The sequence below is a fragment of the Lonchura striata genome, chromosome 26 (assembly GCF_050655825.1).
Source record: "Lonchura striata isolate lonStrDom1 chromosome 26, ASM5065582v1, whole genome shotgun sequence".
In the NCBI taxonomy this organism is placed as follows: domain Eukaryota; kingdom Metazoa; phylum Chordata; class Aves; order Passeriformes; family Estrildidae; genus Lonchura; species Lonchura striata.
Window position 1 is genome coordinate 2,460,056 of NC_140728.1, and position 24,406 is coordinate 2,484,461.

At 49.8% G+C, this 24,406-nt stretch overlaps 1 protein-coding gene across 7 annotated transcripts in view; it reads right to left on the reverse strand.

Annotated features, from left to right (window-relative positions):
• The window catches only part of ANKS1A (ankyrin repeat and sterile alpha motif domain containing 1A), a 73,230-nt gene that overhangs the window by 46,413 nt on the left and 2,411 nt on the right, over positions 1 to 24,406 (reverse strand). For 4 of the 7 annotated variants that reach the window (XM_085561174.1, XM_085561171.1, XM_021535995.3 and 1 more), the window contains exons 2-9: positions 10,858 to 10,938; positions 9,993 to 10,149; positions 8,173 to 8,235; positions 3,401 to 3,697; positions 2,715 to 2,790; positions 2,330 to 2,431; positions 1,016 to 1,111; positions 735 to 931 (exon numbers count right to left, since the gene is read on the reverse strand). In XM_085561174.1, coding sequence (XP_085417300.1) covers positions 735 to 931; positions 1,016 to 1,111; positions 2,330 to 2,431; positions 2,715 to 2,790; positions 3,401 to 3,697; positions 8,173 to 8,235; positions 9,993 to 10,149; positions 10,858 to 10,938 — 1,069 coding nt within the window. The remainder of the gene's footprint in view (positions 1 to 734; positions 932 to 1,015; positions 1,112 to 2,329; positions 2,432 to 2,714; positions 2,791 to 3,400; positions 3,698 to 8,172; positions 8,236 to 9,992; positions 10,150 to 10,857; positions 10,939 to 24,406) is intronic. The other 3 variants (XM_085561172.1, XM_021535997.3, XM_085561173.1) reach the window with 2 other exon arrangements.

Genomic DNA, 24,406 nt, shown 5'->3' on the forward strand with positions numbered 1-24,406 from the left:
GCACCTCTTTGCACAGAGGGGAGCCATGGTTACTGTGCCCCCAACAGTTTAATTGTTCACTGCTGCTCTGCCTTTTGTCCAAAAACGCCTCCACAGAGCAGGCTTTGGAAAACCAACCAGAACACAGAGCCTGAAGCTGACCCAGCACTGCAGGGCCCGTGTCCCATCTGCCCCACAGCAGCCTTCCTGCTGACTTCTACCATGGCAGCAGATGCAGCTGACAGAAGGTGAGCAAGACTTCTCTGGGGACAGTTCCAGGAGCTCTGTGCAGCTTTGTAAAGCCTGGAGTACCCTCTACAGAGCTCTGCAAGTAATACACAAAAAAAGCCCTTCCACTGCCAACTAGTTTGCAACAGGTTATTACAGATAATTTCCTGAGAGCCGTAGCTGTGGTCAAGCAGTGAGGCATGAGAAGATGCTCCATACTAGTTTCCAGAACTTTTTTCATAACAAGAAGCCATCCCTTCTGCAAAATGTAATCTCCTGACAGACCAAGATTCACTGGCACCAGTGCACTGCCAGAAAACAGAAGGATGCAACACAAGGTGAAATGAAGCAGCGGCTGCTTTTAGGCAATCCCTGTGAACAGGGTAGGGAAGGAGAGACACCTGCCTGCTCTCATCAACATCAGGGAAGGATGTAAAGATTTCCTCAAGCTTGGGCAGCCTGTGCAAAACATGACCCTGCAGGTCAGTCCCCTGTGCCTCTAGGGCAAGCAGGGGTGAGCTACGTACAGGCCTGACTCCAGCTGCTTTGAGGCCACTCGGTTCAGCTTCTTTATTCACAGATTCCCGGTCGGACGACCTCCCGCTGGCCAGGCTGTCCAGGGAGTGGCAGGACGTGGCGTTGTACAAAGCTTCATACGGGCTCTCCTCTTCGGGGTTCACATCAAAATCGATGATCAGCTCCGTGACAGCTTTGTCCACATCACCTGCGGGGGAAAGAGAGAGAAGGGATTGTCCCTGGATCTCCTGACCTCGATGCTGGCAGGGAGAGGAATGCTGGTGATGCCCACCCTGAGATGTCCGGCCCGAGGGATCGGTGGCTGGAGCGAGTGGGGCTGGAGCAGATTTCTCCACAGCTTTGGCACTTTTCTTCCCAACGGTGTAATCTGCAAGGGGGTTGGGGGACAGGGTCAGCTCACGTCAATCTGGCTTTCTGTCCCCTTCAGCACATGGCGCTTCCTCCCTCGTGGGTGGAAGGCCAACTGTCAGCTTATTAAGTGTCCAAAAAAAAAAAAAAAACCATTATTAAAACTTGCAGCTCAGATTCCAAAATAGACGCAGGCAGCTTCTTTAATCACAGGCACAAGGGTAGGGATGGTCCTTTGAACTTTCAGTCTTTAATCAAAAAGCTGCAAAGCTGCTGCACGGACACAGAGTCACGGAGCAAATTTGTGTTGTAGACACAAACTCCATCATTGAACAGAGTCATAACAAGAGAAACCAATTCCAGCTGCAGCCCCCAACCACAGGCAAAGCCAGAAACATTCAGCTGATGTAACATCCAACAGCAGCTCCCTCCTGGGGAAAACTAACAGACTTTATCTGCTACACCTTCAGTTTTAAAGCCCATCTTTGTCTTCAGTTTCAGAATAAAGCTCAAACATTCCAGCCTCACAAGCACAGCTTAGTTAAAAGTCTGAGAAGTGCTTTGAACCTGCAAAGCTCCCAAATGCTCAGCATGAGTAACACACCCCAGCTCCAAATGCTTCTGATCCTCCCCACAGCTGAGAGGAAATGCAGACAGTGTAATTACAAGGTATGAATTTAGCCAAGATGTCACATTTCATTCCCGAATTTGGACAGACACAATGGACCAAGCTCCTTTATAAAACACAAGTAATCAAGGCCTTTTCTGTAAATCTCATCTGCAAATTCCATGCCCAAGCCTCACAATAAGGCGAGGAGCAGGATGTGCGATCTGTGGACAGTGATTTGCCTACACAGACACGTAAAGGGGAGTTACACCAGAACCATTTCTAAAGCTGTTACTTTGCATTCCGCAAGCAGATTTAGGCTATCCTTAATTTTAATTAACTTCTAAAGTGAGCTAAACAAAGCTCAATTAAGCCCATTTAAACTATAAAAGTCATGCCACACTCTCTCAGCAAAGGGCTAATCCTCCTAAATCCCCCCAAGTCCTCCTCCAAGCATTTGGTCTGGAGAAGCTCACCCCAGTGTTTCAGCACTGATTCTTCCAACACATCCTGAAAATGCTGTGATTTCAGCACTCTCCAGGTCTAGAAAAGCACATTCTGTACCTGCCCTGGCAGAATCAGCACCCCAAACTCTCCCCTCCTCCCCAGAGGCAGAGCTGCATTACCCACCTTCAATGAGAGCTGCTATGTGCTGGCTTTTCTGGGAAGGAAGCTCCCTCACAATGTCCAGAGCAGTCAGGCCTCTGTTATCCTTTATGTTCACATCAATACCTGTGGCCACAGGAGTACAGAGGGCAAAAGCAAGAACATTGTCTAACTGTGTGCAGGTTCGTGCATTTCATCAAGACACATTTGTGATCAGCACTGGGGAGAGCTAAAAGGCACTCTAGAGACAAATCTAAAGCCAAACTCCAAGAGCCAATCTCTCCTGTATCCTGCTCCAAGGAGCTCTGACAGCTGGATGGAGAAACCTACTACACTAGAAAGGGATTTCCTCAAGCTCTGGGTGAAGGGATCACCGCATTAGTGCTTCAAAGGGGGAACATTCTCTCACCTGCAGCCAGCAATATTTGTACCACATCTGTCTTGCCAAACAAAGCAGCTTCGTGCAAAGCACTGCCTTTCTCAGTCTGCAAATTAAATGGAAACATAGCATGAAGCCAGACAGCAGGGAATGGTGAGGGAGGCATGGCTGAGAGAGTTACAGAAGCAATAAATACACGGCATTGTACACGAGGTGTACACTACCTACAGCTGAGGATGAACTATCAACGTTATTACAATGCTGAGGATGTGGGATGGAAAAATGGGGATGGCTCCATCAGAGAAACCAAGCAAAGGCCTTCTACAGCTTGGCAAGAGGTCATGTCCTGACAAGGAAAAACAAGCCCCACATACAAGCCATTGCTGTGAAAACAGCACATTCACAAGTGGCTTGATAGGAAGAGACACGTTTGCCTATCAGAGCTCACAGCACTGCAGGGTAGAACAGCTTCGGCCACAGGGGGTTCTTCTCCCTCACTCTGTGTCTGGGGCTTTGCTTGCCCCTGCGGAGGCGTGAGGCATGCACAGCAGCCGAGTCCCCCCGGGCAGCCTCCCCGAGCAGCCCAGAGCTGCACAGACAGCCCAGCAGGACACAAAGCTCTCCTCAGCTTCTGCGAGTGCTCCCTCTGCGAGGAGGGCTGGTGGAGCTCTGCAATCCCCAGCCACAGCCCAGCCCCACTTAGACACAGCAGATACCTGGTAGTTGCTGTCCATGCCAGCATCCAGGAGGACGTGGACCACTGCTTTGTGCCCGTTCCTGGCTGCCAGGTGCAGCGGAGTGTGTTTCTTAGTGTTGCAGCTCAGCAGGTTGGGGTGGGCGTTCAAGAGCATCTTGACCACTTCCAGCCTCCCATAGAGAGCAGCCAGGTCCAGGGGGGTCTCGAATTTGTTGTTGCGCATGGTGGGGTCGGTGAGCTCCTCCAGCAGCACCTTCACCACCTCGGTGTGGCCGTGCTGGGCCGCGCAGTGCAGCGCCGTCTCGTTGTCGTTGTTCTGTGGGGCACAAGCGGCAGCGCGTCAGGGCCGGGCCAGCGGCTGCCCCGTGCCTCGCTCCAACATTTAAATCCGAAAACAAGACAAAAGGAAAGCAGTGGGGAAGCAGAGAGCCCAGTCTGAACCAGCCTGAGCAATGTTACACCGTCTCCCTGGGTGTTTAGTACCCCCTCACAAGCTCATTGATCGGCCAGTCCAGCCACAGCTTCAGGGATACCCAGAAAAATGCACTTCAGCTGTGGGAAAGAGGGAGTAGAGATGGACCAGCCTGCCTTCCAAGCACCAGGGGCAGAATCCAGGGGCAATGCTAAAGTTTAAGGGATGTTCAGCTGTAGCCAGGTTCCCATTAATGCTGCTGGCACCTGGGAAAGTTAGTCTGGTATCTTGGCAGCATCCCACACTTCAGGGTGCCACAAAAATAAAAGGCTGGATATAAGGCAGGCAACCTGTTGTGTGAATTTTATTTGCTGGAGCTTCATCATCATAATTTTAGATTTAAACTTCAATTGTTTCAAATCCTACTTATCCTGGTTTTAACAGTGATTCCACCTCTGCAATTCTGGCTGTTTAGAGACAGGGAGCACCCAGCCCCATGCAGTTTGTGAACCAGAGAGCCGTGCAATTCCACCACTGCAGGAACAAGCCAGGGCTCAGGTCAGCTGAGGGAAGCAATGCCTCAGTGACAAGGGAGCACCCCCAGCTGGAAGCCAGACCCAAACCAGAGCGTGCAGCAGCAGCCAGGCTAAGAACTAGCAATGCAAAGCCCAAAGATGAGCAATCCAACAACCCACGTGTATAGGTGCAAAATAGGAACATGGCCAGATCTAACAGAGCCTTTTCTCAAATTAAGTTCCTCTCAAGTTTCTAGTTTTACTACTGTGTGTCATCCACAAAGGGATTCTGGTTTAAGCACTTTGAAAACAACTATCTGACAATATAACCCCCAAAAAAGTTTAATACAAACAGTTACACACTTAAACTGAAAGAATCGTGGTTGAATTTGTCATTTTCACAACATTTCCAGCAAAATAAACAGAATGTTCTTGTCCTGCTGGAGGCAGCAGCACCACTGCAGAAGGGAATTTGATCCCTGCCTGCTGTGAGAGCACACGCACGCCTCGGGACACTGCTCAGTATTTTGCACCATGCCACAAACTCGTGAGGCTGCACGAGCACTGGGATCCTGCTGAGGTGTTCAGTCACTCTCAGGCTCACAGGAGTCCTGTCAATGCCCCAGTTGTTTGTATCTGGCTTTTGCATCACTTCTCAGCCACAGGCAAAGCAGGAAGGGAGCAGGAGCTGGGAGAGGCTCTGGCAGCTGCAGTTTGTACGGCAGTGAAGGGAAGGAGCAGTCAGGCACATGCAGGGGGAGAGGGCAAAGCATCACTGCCAGCACAGAAGGTGCAAGTCAAACAGGCTCCATCCTGGGGGGAGGCACATACACGTGGACAGAGGGTACTGCAGGATACAGAATTCTGCACAAAAAATATACAAACGGAGTGAGAGGGGACAGAATAGAGAACATCAGAGCTTGCACCTGCCCATCAGCTCACACTGCTGCTCTCTGGCATTTGCAGGGTTGGCAAATCCCATTATTCCCATCTGACAGGGTTGGGAGTGCAGGGATCAGGGAGCCCACGACAGCTGGGCCCAGGCTCTCAGCCTGCCCTGTGGCACAAGGGATCCTCACTGCCAGCACTGTGGATGACCCCAGCCTCTCTGAGCAGTGGGTCTCTGCCCCAGAGCTGTGGGGGCACACGCTGCTCGTGCCACACCAGCTCTGGCTGCTGGAGATTTCCTTGGCTAGGACTGTCCCCCTCTCTCTAGCACAGGGTACATATGCCTCAGGGGGCTTTAAAGCATGCAGCAGCTACAAGCACCTGCCTGAGGGCTCAGAAACGGGAACACAACATTGTTAAAAAATGTAATTGCTGGAAACTTCCCTCAACTTCCCTGCAATTCAGTCCAACTTTCCCTAAGCAGATTGGGGCTCCAATGTTCGAGGCAAAATCCCCAGACTTTCCTCCTGCAGCAGAGATCACAAGCAATAAAACTCCCCTGAATCATCACAGCAAGTCTCTCCCAATTCCAGACTGTGCAGTGGAAACTCCCACTATTGCCTGAGTCTTTACTGCCTCCATTTTGGGAGAGTTTTGAGAGCAGCCAAAAATACTACAGCTCTTCCAGGCAAGGGAGTTTGCTCCCTTCCTGCATCACCTCTCCAGGCACAAACCAGAGCAGCGAGCAGGAGTGCTCAGACCTACAGATGTATCAGAGATGGAAAAGGAAAATTCCATTCCAGCCACCAGAAGGCATATGGCTTCAAATTTCAGAACTACTTAGAAAAATAGAGCACTCAGGAGGGCCGAGGGGCTGCATTCCTGCAGGAATCCTTGCATCCCCCCAGCTCTCAGCTGGAAGAGAGGAGCTGGGAGCAATGTCCGCCTGCAGAGCACAAAGAGGACACAAGCAGGGACACTCTGCTTTCTTTCTGTCTGTGCTCCAGCACAGGTGGCAATGTGACACCACTCACCACACACAGCCCTGTTGCTCCTCATCCCATGATCAAGTGGAGAATCCACAGCCCTTTCAAGTGCTGTGTCTGTTCTGCACCCCCTGCTCCCAACACAGGGTGAGACAGCTCTGCCTGAGCACAGGGAGACTTGGTTTGAATAAGGGAAAGTTTTCTGATCTGCAGAGATCTGAAGGGTTGAATAAACTGCCAAAGAAAGTTCACAGAGCTGTCCTTCTCTGAGCTTTTTGAGAACTTTGTGGGTAAATTCTGGTCAGGAATGGTGTAAGGAGACTTGATCCTGCCCCAGGGTTGGGGAAAGTGGCTACAGGTCCCTTCAGTCCCACCCACCCGGTTTCTAAGATTCCTTGGTATGATTTTTGTGGGTGTCTGAGTGTCCAGCAGAATCCTGCCCTACTCACAATCTGCTCTTTGGCTGCTCCTGAGAAAACACCAGTCTGTGTGAGAGCTCCAACTCCACATGCTCTTCATCACATCTGGCCAGGAACTGGTGCAAAGCTGCTCAGAATTTGTGATGAACCCAACAACTGTGTGAAAATCATCTCTCTCTCTTTAAAACCAAAGCAAAGATTCCTAAAATCAGTCTTGCTCTAGAGAGCACCTCAGCCACTGTGAACACTGAACTGAGGTTTTAAATAATGCACTTCTCCACAGAATAAAACCCAAATTAACATTCCTTCTTTGTTCAACATCCCAATACTGGAGTGTGTAAGATTTTACTTGGTTATTGACAATGTTTTAGGAAGCTCCTTTCAGGCAGCTGAGCTGTTCAACTATGATGTTTCCACAGAATATATAAAGGCATAAAATTCCTATCTGGATTTTTGCAAAAATCCCTGATTTGGATGAGCTTCACGGGAAGGCATTTGTGCTCAGAGGGTGGGCACCAGTGACCCTGAAACAGTGACCCTGCAAAACCACACCTAACTCCCAGCAAGCACAGGAGCCCTGGCTGCATGTTTCTGAGGTCCTGCAGACCAAGCAGAGGGAAACTCTGTCAGACAGAAACCTGCCATGGATGGCTGGATCCAAAATAACTGGCTGGAAGCAGCTGTGGCATGGTAGCTCATGGCAGAGGTGTCTCAGGATAGAGCAACAGGTTGTTTGCCACCCCTGGCTTGTAGATTCACTAGAAATAAAACTGAAAAATGGTGTCTGAGAAACTACCACCAGGAATTTGATCTTCAGCTTCCCAATACTGGATAGGAAGCCTCTTCAACAGCTCAGTCTCAGCACACTGCACAAGCTGATGTTGTGCCTTTTGTAGCTCAAAACAACTGAAAAGAAGAGAGGAGCAAAACAGCCAGAAAACAGGAACAGGAGACCAGGGCTGAAGGGTCAAACGACACCACAGACTGAACATCAAAAGAGAGACTGATGTAATAAGCAGGACATGGAGGACTTGGGAAGGGAGGCAGGAACATCACTGCCCTCCCTTCTCCCCACCACCACCACCACCACCACCACAGGAATTAACTGTCCATTCAAACAACACACAGAGCATTATGCATTTGGTAGGAGAAAAGGCATCAAAATTCACTCCAAACAGCCCACAGAGAAAATGCAACCATGGTTAAGCAGGAGAAAAAAAAATTCTTTCTCTTTGCATTTATCAGCAACATCAGCACATGAAACAAAACCTAGAACATTTAACTGAAGTAACATTACCTTTGGGAAGTCATCCAGCCCAATCAAGCAAACTGACCATCACTGCGAGTCCTACAAGGCTAAGCAAGGAAGGAGCCCCCAGGAAAGTAAGGAAAAGCTTTCCTTTAATTATGTTTCTATAACTGCTTTGAAGAGAGAAACCCACAGTAAATGAATGGCCCCATTTTCCTTTTCCCCAAGCAGCTGCAAAGTGAACAGGTATTATTGCACCTGGAAGCACGCGGGTGCAGCTTGGAGTGATGATGCAGTGAAATGCTGACAGCAAAGTACACACCTTGGCATTGATATATGGGTCAAAGGGGCCGTACTTTTTGAGTTCTTTGATCTCAAGAGCATTCTACAAAAAGGAAGAGGAAAAAGAAAAAAAATGTGATAATGAAATGGGTGAGATACAGCAACAAAGCAATGGGTGACTCCAAGGGGTGGAATGCCAGGACACAGCATCTTGTTCCAGTCAGAGCCATGGCCAGCAGAAGCCATTCCAGCTGGGATTGCTGTAACCTGGACCAGGCTCCAAGCACAGGCTCTTCCTGACTTTTCTCATTTAACAGGGTTCCTACTAAACAGACAATAATGAAACATTACCTGCAAGGATCATACTGAGCTCTGGATCTTTTGCAAAGATCACCCCTCTAGATGCCCTACTCAGAGCAGAACATTTACACTACTGACTCTCACTCAGTTCTTGGCAGATTGATTGAAGGGTTTACCTGCACTCAAACCCATGTAATCAGACTGAGTGCCTGCAGCTGTGCCTGGAGACATGATTAACCACAGCCCCAAACTGGAAAACTGGCACCAGAGACATCAGAACAGAAGTTCCTCGTTGTTCCCGCTCAGTGGAGGAATGATGGAGAGTTGCACTACAACCAGATTTTTCATTCCATGATGTTTTAGCAGCAATTATCCCTGGGGCAGCCTAGTGCATCAATTTACCTATCCTGGGAAACTTCAGTGTGGCACTTGGGTCCCCACAAAGGAGGACTGGGACACCTAAACCTGCCTCTGGAAGGAGTTTGCTCCCCAGCTTCTGAAAAACTACCATGGAGCAAATCAACAGAAGGGACTCTGCAGCTGCTCACCTTGACTGTGAGCTGAACTCATGCCAGGGGTGTCTGACCCACATGGGAATTACCTCTGGAATGAATGCCCAGGTTTAGTCTGCAGGCAAACCTATTTTAGTTTATTCCTTTCCTCCTGAAAGAACCTGAGTGGTTTAGGAGTTGATTCACAGGGTCATCAGATGTTCCTGCCTCAGGGACAGGACAAGCACAGCCCAGTGCAGCTTTAGCCTCTGTGCTAGACTCACTCAGGGAGGAGCAGCTCAGAGACAGCACCCAGCTGGCCTCACTCATGAGTTCCTTTAAACAAAACTCTGCAACAACAGGAATATTTGGGCCTTTCAGCAGTAGCATTTCCGAAGTTCCCTGGAATTTAAGATACCTCTGATGTCCAAGGGCAGTTCCACAGGAGCCAGCCCTCTGCACTGGACACAGCTATCTCGTACCTCTCACTCCCTCTGCACCCCAGACCAAAACTGATCAGCTTGACAAAAGGAACAATTCCAAGAGGCTTTTTTTTCTCCTTGCCTGATTGCAAAAATAATTCTTTAAGATTAAGCTAGGGATTTTTCTGGGGGCAAGTAGTGTTAAAATTATCTTAGAACTTACAAATTAGTGAACTGGAGCAAGTGCCAGAGACAAGCCAGGAGAGCAGCTAAGAGAGCACGGCCAAAGAGACTGAACAAAGCTGCTTGGATTAGTTCCTAAAGGAGGGAGCCAATGGATCCTCTGCAGAACTAGAAACCTGCTCAGCTATCCAGCAGCTGAAAGGAAAACTGTGGGTTAGTTTTAGAAGCCCAGAAGCAGGAGACCACTTCCCTATGTGTCTGTCTGTGAAACTTAAATACCTTTTCCTCCTACCACTAACTCAGAACTGAATGTTTTGCTTTAAGTAGTGCCCCTCTTATCCCACCAGCAAGTAGGACCTTGCAACCACTGCTACTGGTTTGGGAAGGGTCAGGAATCAGCTGAAGGAGTCTCTCTCCATGCCAGGGAAGTGATTCAATGATACATTAGAGAAAATCAGACAGACCTGCTCATTCACTTTGGTGTGTGAAGGGCCCTGGTGGATGAGGAGCTTCACTATGTCAGCATCTCCCTTCCAGGCTGCCAAGTGCAGGGGGTAGCAGCCCTTACAATCTGCCACGTTGGTGAGCGCGTCGTTCCTCAGCAGAACTTCCACAACATCCCTGCAGGAGACAGGAACTTCTGTGAGACATGCAGTCCTTGTTCCACAGCTCACATTCTGCAGCAAGTACTGAACAAGAAGTTAATCTGAACAGGAGTGTTTCAGAGAGCCTCTTGAAATGTGATTTTTAAGTGCTCCTATTAAATGCTTCCAAATTAAAAAAAAAAAAGAAATAAATAATAAATAAATGCTGAGATGAGTGCAGGGAAGATCCACATTAACTCCATACTAATGGAGTTGACAGGGGCTGTATTCAGCCACAAGCCTCTGCTGCAAAGTGAATTGCACCAGCACAATGAGGGTGATTTTAACTCTATTTGATTTCTCATTATCTCAGGCAACAATGAGAAACATGAGATATACCACACTAAAATTACTTTAAAAATGTGATATACACACACGAGGCAACTGTAAAGTGGTGCAGGCCCAGACCACCCTGGACACCAGGAAGACTGCAGGGACTGTCACTATGGTAGCCCCTTTCACACGGTGTTACAGCTCATCCAAATTGCTCAGAAATAAAAGGGTGCTTGAAAACCTCAGCGTTTGGAGGTGTCACATCGCACCTCAGCCAAAGCACTGACATTCTCCACTTGCCCTGAAGATGGAGTAGTGCTGCACCAGTGCCTCAGCTGGTGAATGAAGCACACAGCGGTGGCCAGGGAAGCACAAAGCATCCACCCCCTGCGACCCCAGGAGCAGGACTCACTTGTGGCCATTCAGAGCAGCGTGGTGCAGCGGGGTGTATCCAGTACTGTCCACGCAGTTCACGTTTGGCCCCCTCCAGATGCTGCAAGACAAAAAACAGACAGGGGACACTTAGGCAAACACCAAACAGGGACAGGGCAAGGGCAGGGCACAGGTCTCATGCCAAGGTGGGTACCTGACAGCTGTGTTCAGGGGCAGAGGGGTCGGTGTGTCAGCACATGGAATCACTGCTCTGCTCCACCTCACCCCCTGCTCTCCAATCAGAGCTGCCTCACATCCTTCAGCCATACACAGGCTTGGAAAAAGCATCTTCAGAGGAATGTGTGTCTATTAGACTGAACCACAAGAGACAGCATTGACCCACTGCTAATTCACACCCCACAGAAGAATTCTGATGGCTCTGGGAAACTGTCCTTCTCCACAGCAAGAGTCACAAGGGGTGGGTGTAAGTCAAAGATTGTGGGATACAGAGTCTGCTCTTGGTCACCACTGTGATTCCACACTGACTTCTCACTGTCCCAAAATCACTTCCATCTGTCAGCTGTTGGCAATCTGTACCAAAGAGTAGGTGGTCTCCCAGCACTTCTGAGAGCATTAACTTCCTTCCCTTCCTCAAAAGTCAAGAAGCACAGATTTAAGTATTAACCCTGGCAAGGATTACTCTTCCCCAGCCCCTGCAGGGTGTCCTGCTCACACCAGCACAGAATGGCACAAGTAAGAGGCCAGTGCTGCTCCTGAGCTCACTGTGGAAGGAGTGTGGTGACTGCTGTCCCTCACCGGGGCCACCACCCTCTCCCAGAAACAGGCATGAAACTCAAACCAGCTCATTCTTATAAGCAAACTGGACCTATTCAACTTTCCTGATGATGGCCCTCTCCAGTAAAACTCATCATCTGTGTGTGCTGGCCTGTTTTACACACCATCCTTTTAGAAATTACGCAGGGCTTATTGCAAGTCCTGAAAAACACACTTCTGCTAAGGTGATGCATTTTCCTGCTTTGTTTTCTGTGGGGGTAAAACCAACCAGCACCCTCTGATCCCCATCTGAAATGGTTTAAAATCAGCCAGCTGTGGCTCTGTTTGAAGCTGGCCTTCTCTGAGCAATCCATTTCCTCCCCAGCATGAAATCAGGACTCACATGGCCCAGAGGCTTTCTAAAACAGCAGCCATCACTGGGGGGCTGCTAGCCAGGAGCACCTCAGTGCCACCCAGCAGGAAAGGCACCAAACCTTTGGAATCTCCTGCAGACCAAGTGAACTCCAGAAGGGAACAAAGCAGCAGGTTCACTCTGGAGCATGTTTCCGTGGGAAATGGAAAGGCTGTCCCTGTCCCTTCCAAGTGATCTGCAGAGCACTATAAAAGGCTTTGCAGTCTGGAGAAGGACCCAAGCTCTGCTAGAGGAGAGGCAGCTAAGGGGAAACTTTATCCAAGAGGACAGGCAAGTGAGCCACAAAATCCAATTTGCAAAGGATCAGAGGCTTATCCTGAGGCATCCTGCATGCCAGACACCATCCTGTGCTCCAGGAGGATACACACATGCAGATCAATACACACATGCAGCGCACCTCCAGCACTGACAACATTGTTTGCAGGATGATGGCTTAAACTACACCCAGAAGGCCAGTGAGACACCAAAACCCCCTACTCAGAGTGTGTGGGAGTGCCCTGCCTGACCCAGCCTGCAGTCCTGTAGCAATGAAGGGGACTGAGCAGCACTCAGCTCTGGTTTGTTCCTGGCAGTGGGCTCCCGCAGTGTGGTTGCCCAAATAATTTATTGCTGGATTTAAGGTGGCAATTAATGGTCAGAACTAGTGCCAGAAAGCCTTGTGTGCAGTCTAGAGCAGTTCTAATACTGCACCTGTGCTGCCTTTGCTTGGGCTGCAACCTGGGCAGTGCCAGCGTCCCGTGGTTTTACACATTAAACTGAGCCGTGATTGGAAGCTGAGCTCAAACTGCTTGAGGGTGAGCACATGAAAAACCAGCAGCAATTAACACAAATGTTTCTTTCAGCTGAAGTTATGAAATGAGGAAAACTAGGGTCAGTGGTGCAGTGGGCAGGGCTGGGGACCAGAGCCTGGGGCATCTGTCCCCACTGGAGCGTGGTGTCTCCGTGATAAAACACTTCCTCAGACATCTCCAGGTCAATGCTTTAGAGTGAAATGCAAAGTTTGTTCAAGGAGTTCAGAGGAGGAGAAAAGCTGGAGCCCAGGAGGGAGCTGGTCCAGCAGTGAGCACTGGGTGCTGCAGAAACCAACTGCCAGGATCTAAAGATATTCAAAAAAACCCATCTGCTGTGTCCTCTCCTCCCCTTTGCCTTTTTATTCCTGCAAATAAAGAAAGCTTTTATCAAAGAAAGGTCAAATCACCCATAAGATCAGACTGGAAGGATGCAAGAGGAGAACTATTTATATTTAGATGTGGGGACTGCAGCAAAGTACATCACTCCCTTCCCTCCTCTTCCTCTTCAGCTTTGCCAGAAATTCTCCTGAGGTCTGGAAACAGGATTCTGAGAAGAGCAGAGCACAAAGCCCAGAACTCTCTGTGACTTTGGGCTGTTTATGATTTCTAAACAGAAATGCCAATTGCATCACAGGCAGGAGAATGCTGTAAATACAGGTCCCCAGTAAAAGTCTGGAGCCAATTTGACCACTGCTGCTTTTTGATTGCTTTTCTCCCTCAATTCCCCAAAACCCCTTCACATCAAAGAGGAAGGTTCCTTTTACCCTATGACGTCTGTTCTCAAAGGATTACCCAGGTCTCACCTGCCCTTTGCTGCACCAGGGCAGCATCTGAAGATGCTCCTGATGACATCTGCTTAAGACAACTAAGACTGAACATTGAGGACATCAGGAAGGTCTGAAAACAGCAAAATCTGCTCTATTTAAAATATTTTTTGTGCTCAGTTTTCTCTTGCTCTATGATTCAGCAAGGCCTTAAATAAAACTTCCTGCTTGTGAAAACTGCTGAATAAAGCACATGCTTTAGGTCACAGTAAAACCCCAAAGTACTTTTAAACAGGACCACATTTGTCCTCTTGCTTTTCCACTTCTTTCTTCCCAACTGCAGTAGTAACTTTTCTCACAAAACCACCTCAGGCAAGGAGCTAAAGCAGGGCCAAGCCTAGAGAACAACGTGGTATTTTCAGCTCAAATGATGAACCTTTGGGGCTGGTTTCTGTTCTCACTAACATGGATCAAGGAAGCACCAGGAGAGCTCAGGGTGCAGAGCAGAGGCTGTTGGAGCTCCTGTATTTACACACCCAACACTAAAAACAAAAAGCAACATGAGCAAACACAAATGGCTTGGCCCAAAGGCACCAGGAAGTTGAAAGCACTGGCCCCAGATGTTTGTGCACTTCACTCAGAGCCTTAGAGACCAAGTGTCAGGAGGGCAATGAGGGCTGGAGGCGGATTCCCCCCGAGGCCATTGCCCAGAGGCCACCCCAGCAGGTCAGTCCCTCATCCACACAACCACTGCGACCCTCATTGGTATTTCCTGCTCACAGAGGCAACACAAACAACCCAAAGGCTTTGGGCAAGGCCTCAGCATTAGGAAGCTGCTTGTTTTTCTCAAGTGTGAGGTGGCTGCAGCCACCTTGCCAGCAGGCAGGGTTTGGCATGGTGGGACTCCAACAGAGCAGGGACCCCGCTTCTTATGCGCCCCAACCACCAGATACTACAACAGCTTTTATAAATGAATGGTTGATGCAGGGCTGGAGGAGATTAAAGTAATGTACTGCTGGGGCAAGGGACTCTCAGCCCCTCCTGGCAGGTTTTGAGAAAGCCCAAGGAGAACAGCTGGTCAGAGTCCAGCCACTGGAGTGGCTGCAGAGGAAGCCAAACCATGAGCTTCTGCTTCTGCACTCCTCAACTTCTTGGCCCAGATTTTAATTTGCTATAAGAAAAGTGGGACCCTCAAAGTCAAAGGGTCATGAGCTCAAGTACAAGATACCAGAATGGGCAGGGAAAAGCAGAGATCATAATAAAGGCAGGACACATAGAAGTGATCCAGCTGACATTCACAACAGCCAGAAGGAGAGCTGCTGAGCCTGGGCTCTGTAATCAGACCCACATCCAGCAGAGCCATTGACCAGGGATTCCAGAGAAAATCCTCAGGTTTAGTTCATTTTGACTGACAAATTGCAGCAGTCAGAGCCACGCCTGGCCCTCTGCACAGAGCCAGACCTCAAGCTTCCCACTTCAGCTCATTCTGAGTGAAGCAACAGGTCTCAACCACAGCTGCCAACACCTCCAGCCTCATTGCCCAACACCTGCAGACAGTTCAGCCAGTGTAGAGCAAACAGGGTGCTGTGAGAACTTCCACCAGTGGAGCAACACTGTGCAGCAACCAATCCTCTGATGGCCAAATGATCCCTTCTCCCTTGGGAAAGAGGAGAGCCTTTTGTTCCTCAGGTGCAGGGGGTGGCCAGGAGCAGGAAACCTGCATGGGTTTGTGAAGTGACAGCAGCCTGTCAAGGATGAGTTCAGGAGCAGAGAGGCAGAAGGTGAGCTCATCTGCTTCCCTCAGAACCAGTCTACCATCTCCCACTCCTCATTTCCAGGGGAGGCTGTTTTGGGCCAGCACAGACCCATGACAACCACACATTTAACTCCTGGGCTTGCAGCTCACACTAGAAAGGAACCAGACAGGGTTCATCACTAATAGAAATGTGTCCATCCAAGCTAAAACCCCCCATTAGGAAGAGGCGAGCCCTAGCCTTATGGATGGCTCCTGGCAGTGAAAATGCATTTATTTCAAGTTAATGTATGGTGGGGGGTGGCAGTGGGGACAGAAAGGCCGGGTCAGGCATGGAGTGTGTGCTACATCAGAGAATCCCTTTGAGCAGGGGCAAATAAAGAGCTGCAGGACAGGAAAAATATAGGTCTGGTTTGAGTGCATATGCTGCTCTTTATTCTTAAAAGCATTACAGGCACTCTGCAACCTCCTCCCATTAAGGAGCATTCCCAGCTGATGACAGACCACAGAGCAGGAGCAGCCCCACAACACAGGCTGCAACACTGGCTTTGACCTCAGGGCCAGGGCCAAACCAGCTTGGCTGGGAGAAGTGCAAAAAGGGTCAGCCATTGAGTCACAGAAAGCCAAGCAGGGTCTCTGGGAGGGGTCCAGGAGCTCTGGGGTCTGATGTGTGTGGCAGCAGGAGCATCCCCCTGTCCACACCCTGGCCAAATGCCAAGCAAAATGGCAGGGGAAGAGCAGGGAAAATGGGAAGGCAACAACCCAGCATGGAGATGGGAGGGTTTGATGTGAAGCCTGGGTTCATTCAAGGCAGGAAAGCAACCCCTAAAAGAGGACAGAGATTTGACAACATTTGCCAAATGCTGACAAACCTCTCACTGAGGTTTACTGAATGCTGATTTTGTGGCCCGTTCTCTTTTTTTGCATCTGACTAGATGGGGTTTTGAGGAATAGGAACAAAAGGAACCAAAACATTCCTGCAGAAATTCAGCAAACTGAACAGCATTATCAAAGCCATAAACCAATATCCCGGAACTGCAAACGAACCAGAGCACTGCTCAGGTAAACAATCCTCACTCTCCATCTGCAGCTCCCACAGCACTGGAGAAAATGCACTACATGGAAGAAAATACAATATTAAAAAAATAAAAAGATGCAGAGAAAATTAGCAAGACACATGTAGATGGTGCAAGCTGCCGGGTTCCACTGAAACACAATTCCTTAGAAAGGTGCCAGACCTTCCCTTGGCCTTCTCTTCATCAAGCAGTTCCAGAGAAAATAGAAGGAAACCCTGGGCAGCCACAAATTCCTGATCAAAACCACCAAGCAGCTGATGCTGCAGCACTGAACTGGCTACAGCTGGCAACCTTGCACCAGGCCTTCCCTCCCCCTTCTCCTTTGTGAGATGATTTAACAAGCTGCAGAATCCCACAGGACATGTCAGTCAGCCAACAGCAATGGAGCATCGTGTCTGGAGCCCAACATGTCCATCTGCACTGCTCCCTTCTGACAGGCACACAGCTCTGAGTTGGAGTAAAAATGTCATCAAAAGGAACTTGTGCAGAACAAATTGTGGTAGAGCACAGGCCCTCCCCGCCTGCCAGTGCCCTTGTATGGGATAGATGTGTCAATTAAGGGTTTTGGGATGGCAGAAAACGTGTCACCTTCTGCCCACTGTCACAACAATGTCAACGCACCTCAAATTTAATGTTTGTTTCCAGCACCCACAGAGATCTGATCCAATGCACATCTTAGTGGGAGTTTGGGATTTCCAGCACCTTGCACTTAGAAGGGTATGGGGATGGTGATTATTTAAATATGGACAGCCTCCTCCTGCTGAAGTCTCAGACCTCTCTACAGAGAGACAATAAACCCCCCATGCTCTCCCCATCTCAGCACTAAAAGACCCCTCAAGGTCTGTGTGCTCTGCCCAGCCAGCCATGCTCCAATGCTCCTCTGGGCCAGCACAGCTTCTTCCTGGGCACTGGCCCTTCACTTTGTGCCACATCACCCACACTCACATCCCCCTCAGCCTGGCTGCTGCCCACTCCCTCCCAAATCCTGCTCACATTCCCCTCAGCCTGGCTGCTGCCCACTCCCTCCCAAATCCTGCTCCCACCCCTGTCAGCCTGGCTGCTGCCCAGCCCTGATGCCTGAACACTGAACCATGACGTGTCTGACCTGGGGCAGATGAAAAGCAGGTAAATAGGCCAAGTCAAGCAGAGACAGAGACTCAGGGACCGAATTACCCCTTCCCTACAGCAATTAAAAAAGCAAATGCAATTATTTTGTACCAACAACTGCACGCAGAGTGCACTTTTGCCTTAGGGAGACTGCAAGCAGTGAGACAGAGGTTGGCACGACATCCCCCTTCCCCTGTGACATTGCCCAGATCAGTGAGAGGATTCAGAACGGGTGCTGGCACAGCAGTGTTCAATTCTGGGCACACAGGGAGACCCCAGGATGCTGGGAGGGATCATCAGGACAGGCAGGAGAAACACGGTGCTGGACTGAAAAGGGAATGAGTTGCTCTGATAGCAAACAACAGAATGACAGGATGAGAGACAAGGCCCTCGAGGAAGGGGACACGGGACTGGAGAATTCAGAGCCACAACAAAGCTTCCACTGAAGCGTTTGGAGCACACTTTACCCTTGGACACAGCCCACACCAGCAGCCCAGCCACTCACCCACATGGCTCCATTTAAGCCTGTATCAATCCCAGCTCCAGCTTAACCAGGAGTCCCTGAGGGCTAAAGAAAGACACGGGGAGGAGAGATTAACTGGCAACAGTGCGGGACACAAACAAGGCACCGACACACCAGAGACACTCCTTCTTGATGAGCTTTTTAATTGGGTGCCCAAAGAGCAAGAGACAGGGAAATGAGAGAGCAAAGACAGAGAGAGCAGGAGGGCAAACAGAGAAGTGACCCCAGGGTGGCTCAGATGGGAACACACCTGAGAAGTGACCCCAGGGTGGCTCAGATGGGAACACACCTGAGAAGTGACCCCAGGGTGGCTCAGATGGGAAGAACACGGGGGACACACCTGAGCAGCCACAGAGCTCTGTGATCAGCTCTGCTTGTCATGTCAATGCTACACAAGCAGAGAAAGCACTGACTTGGACAACAGTTCCTAAGGAAAAGCTCAGGAAAAGAAGGATGAAAATCAGAAAGGACATCCTTTTACTCCAGAAGCATCCTTGAAATCCAGCCTGTTAGAGAGCAGGATCAGGAGTGAATGGCCAAGGCAGGAAATTATGCCCAAATCCCAAGATAGCTGCTAGGAGTTGTCATTACTCGTCTGTGCTATCTGCACAGAGATAAGGTTAGAGCTGAAAAACACGAGTGCTGAGAGCTGAGGGCATGAGCCAGGCAGTCAGAGGGATGGAGCTGACAGTCCTGGCCTGCTCTGAGAGCCCTGGGGAAGGGCAGGGACCCCTCCCCAGGAGCTGCCAGGGGCAGCTGCACCCACCCCTAATGCTGGAAAACTGAACCAATAATGGAACAGGCAGCAAAGAGAGATGTTCCCACATATTTCATTGTGGATCTGCAGCTTCCAGTCCTGCCTTCACCCAAATGCTCTGACTCTGCCTACAATGACAGCCTCAAACAGCTTTTCCTCACCAGAAAAAAAAAACAAACTTCGTTCTTTGGGGAACATATACAACATAAAATGTTCCAAACCCCTTAAAAGATTTCTGCACGCTTCTCTGCAAGAATAACAAACCCAGCTCGGAGCCTTTTCTCTGTTCAATACAGCTCTCCCAGCCAGAAGCTGCTTTCAGCAGCAGAACCTTTCCCAGCCTGACATTTTTAACGTACAGAAGGAATGTACATATGCCAGTCAGACTCCTAAATATATGCTGGATAAAATTTTCCAGGACTTCAAACAATTTCAGGGTTACTGTGACTGTCCCATCAAATAATTATATCTCAGCTGTAACAACTCACACCCATATAACAACTAGGATCCTCAAAGCTTTTAAACCAATTCTCTTTAGTTTTATTTCCAGTGAAAAGGAATGTCAAGGTCACATCCTGTTTCACTCCTTCTGTGAAATAATTTCTGTTGAGATTAGAGGAAATATTTCCAAAATGCCAAATCCAGCACGAATTCCACACATCCTCCAAGTTCCATTTTCAGCTGTTCTCACCCAGAGTAGATGAGCCACAGGAGCTCAGACACAGCTTCACAGCCTGCACCAGGCTGAAAGGAGCTGTGAAAGGGGCACAGGGGCGTTGCAGTAACAGAAAATCATGCAAAGGTGGTTACTAACAATACTCCAGGACAGCCACAAGTCATCCATGGGGATCACGGGATGAACTGAGGTCAAACATCTCTTACAGGGCAGTCAACCCTATCAGAGTCCCCACTGTGCAGTGAGAATCCAAGGCTTAAGAAATCCCTGGAAAGAAGCACTAGGAAAAAAAACAACCCAAGTCCACAGGACAGAGTCTCCTATTTAAGTCATCTGATGGATTTCATTGTCCTTGTAACAGAACCAAGGTGACGATGCAAAGCTTTGAAGTCTTCAGAGCTTAAGGTTTTATCCTAATCCTGTTCCTGATTCCTAAAAGAATTGTGCTGATTCCTGAAACCGAGAGCAGTGAGGAAGAGCCTGCAGAGCCCACCTGGGTCCCTTCATGGGGGTGCTTCAAACCTCAGCAGGCACCCAGCCTCTGGAATCGGATTCTGTTCTAAAATCAGGCACTTTGTAATGATAAACTTGAGCGGATTTCTCAGTGTCTTAATTAGGATGAGGCAAAAGTCAATTCACCTAATTTCCAACCCACTTCAATATTAGATTTGAAAGACCACCTATGACATCTTCAGCCTTGCTCGCCTCAGGAGTCTGCACAACAGCAGGCAATGGGATTAGATAAAAATCTAATGAGATAATGTATTTACATCATATTTATGGCACTCACTGTCAGACAGGGTTTTGTTCTCGTGTACTGGGGACTGTCCTCAGTACAAGGCACTACAGATACTTCCTCTGAACTGGAAAAAGCTTGAGGTTTATTTTTAACACTAATTTCCTATAAAAGAAACCATGTGTTAAAATAACAAGGGAGGAGTGTGAATGTACCTGGGCTTACCAAATCTAAACACCAACTCCAGCTCAACTTTCCTCCAGATGAATAACTTGGGCTCCTGCAAAGTGTCCAGTAAAGCCATGCACACACACTCCTCCCCCTATAATTCCCTCAGCATCCTGCTGCGCCAGACGTACACCCTGATTTTCACCTGGAACTCTCAACAGCCACATGACAGCAAGCCAAGCATGTACCTAAAAACACAGAGTCCCAGCACTTGGCATCCTGCAGCCTCCCAGACATTTGAACAGCTCACCCTCACTAACTCTGGGGAAGCAGCCACCTCAACATCCTGCATGTGCCAGAGCCAGCTAAAATCCTTGGCTTAGGAAAAAGAAAAAACCACACAAATCTACACAGAAACAGTTCCAAACTTAAACCCCTTATCCAGCAGTCTGGAGGCCCAACTGGATTTTCTTCCAGGATACAAACACCTGCAGGAATCCCTGCTGAGCATCCAGCTCCACATTCAGTTAAAGGGCAATTGAAAAAGTTTAACTCCAATCTGATTCTCCCAGCTTCTCAAAGCTCAGTATTTCTCATTGAGTTACAGCACCAAGACAAAGTAATTTTGGATTCAGGTCTAGAAGCGTGCTGTGGTGGGATGGACACCCAGGTACCATGTGGCATTAATGCCCTGCCTGACCCAGGGCAGGGCATCCTCCTACCCATGAGGGTGCAGGAGTGCAAGTTTTTGGAAGCAGGACATAAAAAGCTCTGAGGCTCTCTAGGTTTTGTGTAGAAGAGGGCACGTTTCACACACTCCAGCTCAAATTTCATTCCAAAGGCAGCTGACACCTTCCTGCCCTGTCTTTATTGGAGCCTTTGCCCCCTCCCCAGCCCCCAGGCTCACTGCTGCCGACAGCCAGCCCAGGTGCACCGACATTTCCAGCTCTGTTTTCCTCCCTCCTGCAGACAGCAGCTGTGTTCACTTCGCCAGACGGTTGCTATAGAAACAAATCAATCCTCAATAGTTTTATTTTTACCAGTTTCTGTGAAATAGGATTTATCTCATTTCCATGACTAAGCTGTACTCTGGAGTGAGCTCTCTGGGACAGTGACAGTGCCAGCTCAGCATCAGCAGAGTTTGTGCTGCAGTGACAAGAGGAAAGAGCCATCACCCTTGTTCAGAGGCACCTTCTCATCCTGAGGACACTTCACCTTAAAAGGATTCCACAGCCAGAGCACTATAGCACTCCACAGCTGCATCTGAGGAGTGAACAGAGCAGGAGTGGATGGCACAGCCAGGAAAGGAGATGAGCTCACACGGAGTGGAGGTGTCAGCACACGTTCTCTGCTGAGAGTCAGCCTGGCAGGCCCTGGGCAATGTCACAAGAGGGGCTCAGCCTCCAGGAACTGCCTGTCCTTTGTGCCAGGGCAGCTGAGAGGAGCTTTCCTTCTGGTCTGGCATGATATGGATGCATTTTCTGCATTCTGTATTACCTGTACTCTATGTCACACCTTTCCCCTATTTGTTGTCCTTCAGTCACACTGAAATGATGTGTATTCTCACAAAAATCCAGCTGGATGAACCCTGTTTCTCGGCTCAGCAGCTCCCAATACATCAAATACTGTTCCAGCCATTCATCTCCAGAAAGTTCTGCTCCCTGCCAAAGGGCCTTCCACAGCTGGAGGGGACCTGTGGCACTGAGTGGAGCAGCTCCTCTTCAGCAAAACCCACTGCTGGGAGCAGGAGGGAAGGGGAGACACCTCTGCCTGCCTTTCCCTCCTGCTGCATCCAGGAACTGTGCAGCCTCAGGAGACAGGAGTGTTAGACCTGCCAGTTGCAGCGTTTCCCCCAACACCCACCTGTGCAGAGCTTTCCACTTCCAGACCCCCTCTCTGCCAACTAAACCCTGCAAACCTGGAGCTGCCCCCAGCCCATTGGGAAGGGAGCGAGACAGGGCCCTCTCCAGGGGGTTTCACAGGAAGGAACCCACCCACCCATCAATTCCCATGTGTCCAAGAAAGCCCCAGTGCTGTGAAACCACAAGTTCTGCTTTACCCACTTTACCCAAGTGCCACTGAGCAAGGAGAGTCTGATGCTCCTGACCCAGCCCTGAACACAGAACTGCACCGAGCAGAGCAAGCAAGCAAAAACTTTCCAAAACTGCAGGACAAGATCACACAGAGACAAAACACTGCAGAGTCCCAGCCAGTAACTGCAGCCTTTGAATTCTTAAAGAAGTACTTAGGAAACAATTCCCAGCACAAGCACCTTCAGCAATCCCTGTGCTCAGGTGTGTAATTAAAGAGGGTTCAGTCCCACGGCGCCGTGTGCACGGGAGGGTGTGGAGAAGGTTTAAAGTGGGTGAGATGATTAATCACAGCAGCAGGACGAGGGGGAGACCCAGCATTGCCCTGTTCTGCGGGAATGCAGCAGGAGCAGCTCCTTTGTGATGGGGAAAGGCAAGAGAGGGAAGCACCTTGCTTGCACAAGGCTGGGTTAGCTGGACCTTGGAGCCCCCCGGTGATCCTGCTGCTGTCTCTGCCGGACACTGCAGGACTCACTGTGTGCTCACCCACACGGCCTGGGGACACCTGGAGGGACAGACAGACAGCCCGGCCCTGACCTCGGACAGGGCAATCCCCCCCTTCCCCAGGGGGAAATCCTTGGCACCGTGTGCCTTCCCCAGGGAATGGCAGCAGACAGGCACAGTCGGAGCCTTCCCCAGGAGGCACCATCAGATCCCTGCTGTGAACCATCAGCAGCACCAGAACAAATAGCAAACCCCACTTTTAAATTTTTTCTGATTCCTAACCACCCTTGGACTGTTGGAAGCCACCTCAAGTGTTCTGCCATCCTGCCACATCACTCTTTAAACCAACCAGACCCCCTCACCAGCAGCAACAGCTGAAAATGGGCTGGAGCAAGGGTTGTGGCTTCTCTGGAGCAGCACTCGACCCTTCCCACAACAGACGTGCACCCAAACTCCTCATCCCCAGCAGAAGCATCTCCCTGATACGCTCCCTGGGGACTGCATATCCCATCTGGGGCTCAGCAGCAGCCTCAGCTTCCCCCTCTGGCAACACAGATCCAGACTTTTCACAGCAATAGATGGAAATAAAAAGCTGCTTCTGCAGCTTTGGCTTTAACACAACCCATCCCTCATTGCTCCTGGCAAAACCTCCTGAATGCAGCCTGATAGCTCAGCCACAGACTGTTTTGTTGTTTCCCACCCCTAACTTCACAGTAAACCACTAAAAAAAAAAAACCACAATACATCAAATTCTGCAGCCTCGATGCAGAAGTGGCTCATAACCCCAAGGAACCTCAAGGATTCACAGACCATCTCTGATTTCTGGACTTGCTGTTGCTCTTAAGCCTCAAGCTGTGCATGCACAGAGTGGGTTTTCTCTCTGGCTCCTCACACGGAGCTCCTGCCTGTGCCACGGTCCATGGCTGGAACCGGAGAAGCCGGGCCTGGCCAGGGAGCCAGGACCTGCTCCCACTGCTGGGCCAGGCCTGCAGCAGCTCCCCAGGCCCTGGCAGATCCCAGGGGCTGCGTGGACGCCAGCAGGGAGCCGAGCCTCCCAAAGCCTGGCAGCCATCACCTCTTTGTGAGCCCACCATCTGCTCTGGCAGATCCACACTCCCATTTCCCCCTCCTGCATCCTCCTCCTTTCCCCAGCTCTCTGTCAGCACTCCCCATTCCCATCAGCTTCCTACCAGGATTTATTCTCCTGCCCAGTGCCCTGAGTGTTGCACCTGGCACATTCACCCCTCCAGAGACTTAAATTGTCTTTGGAGCTCCTCCTCCTGTGGATTACCCCACTCCATCCCATTCTGTTTCCTGCTCACCTGCAGCCATAGGTGATTGGAATCTGTGCTGCCTCCACACCCAGCGGGCCCTGCTCAGCCTGGGAAGGAGCAGCACAGCCCAGACTGTGACAAAGTTCACATTTAACTGATAACAGACCAATGGCAATTCAGGTTACCTGATAAAACACCACATTGCAAGGAATTTACTGCCAGG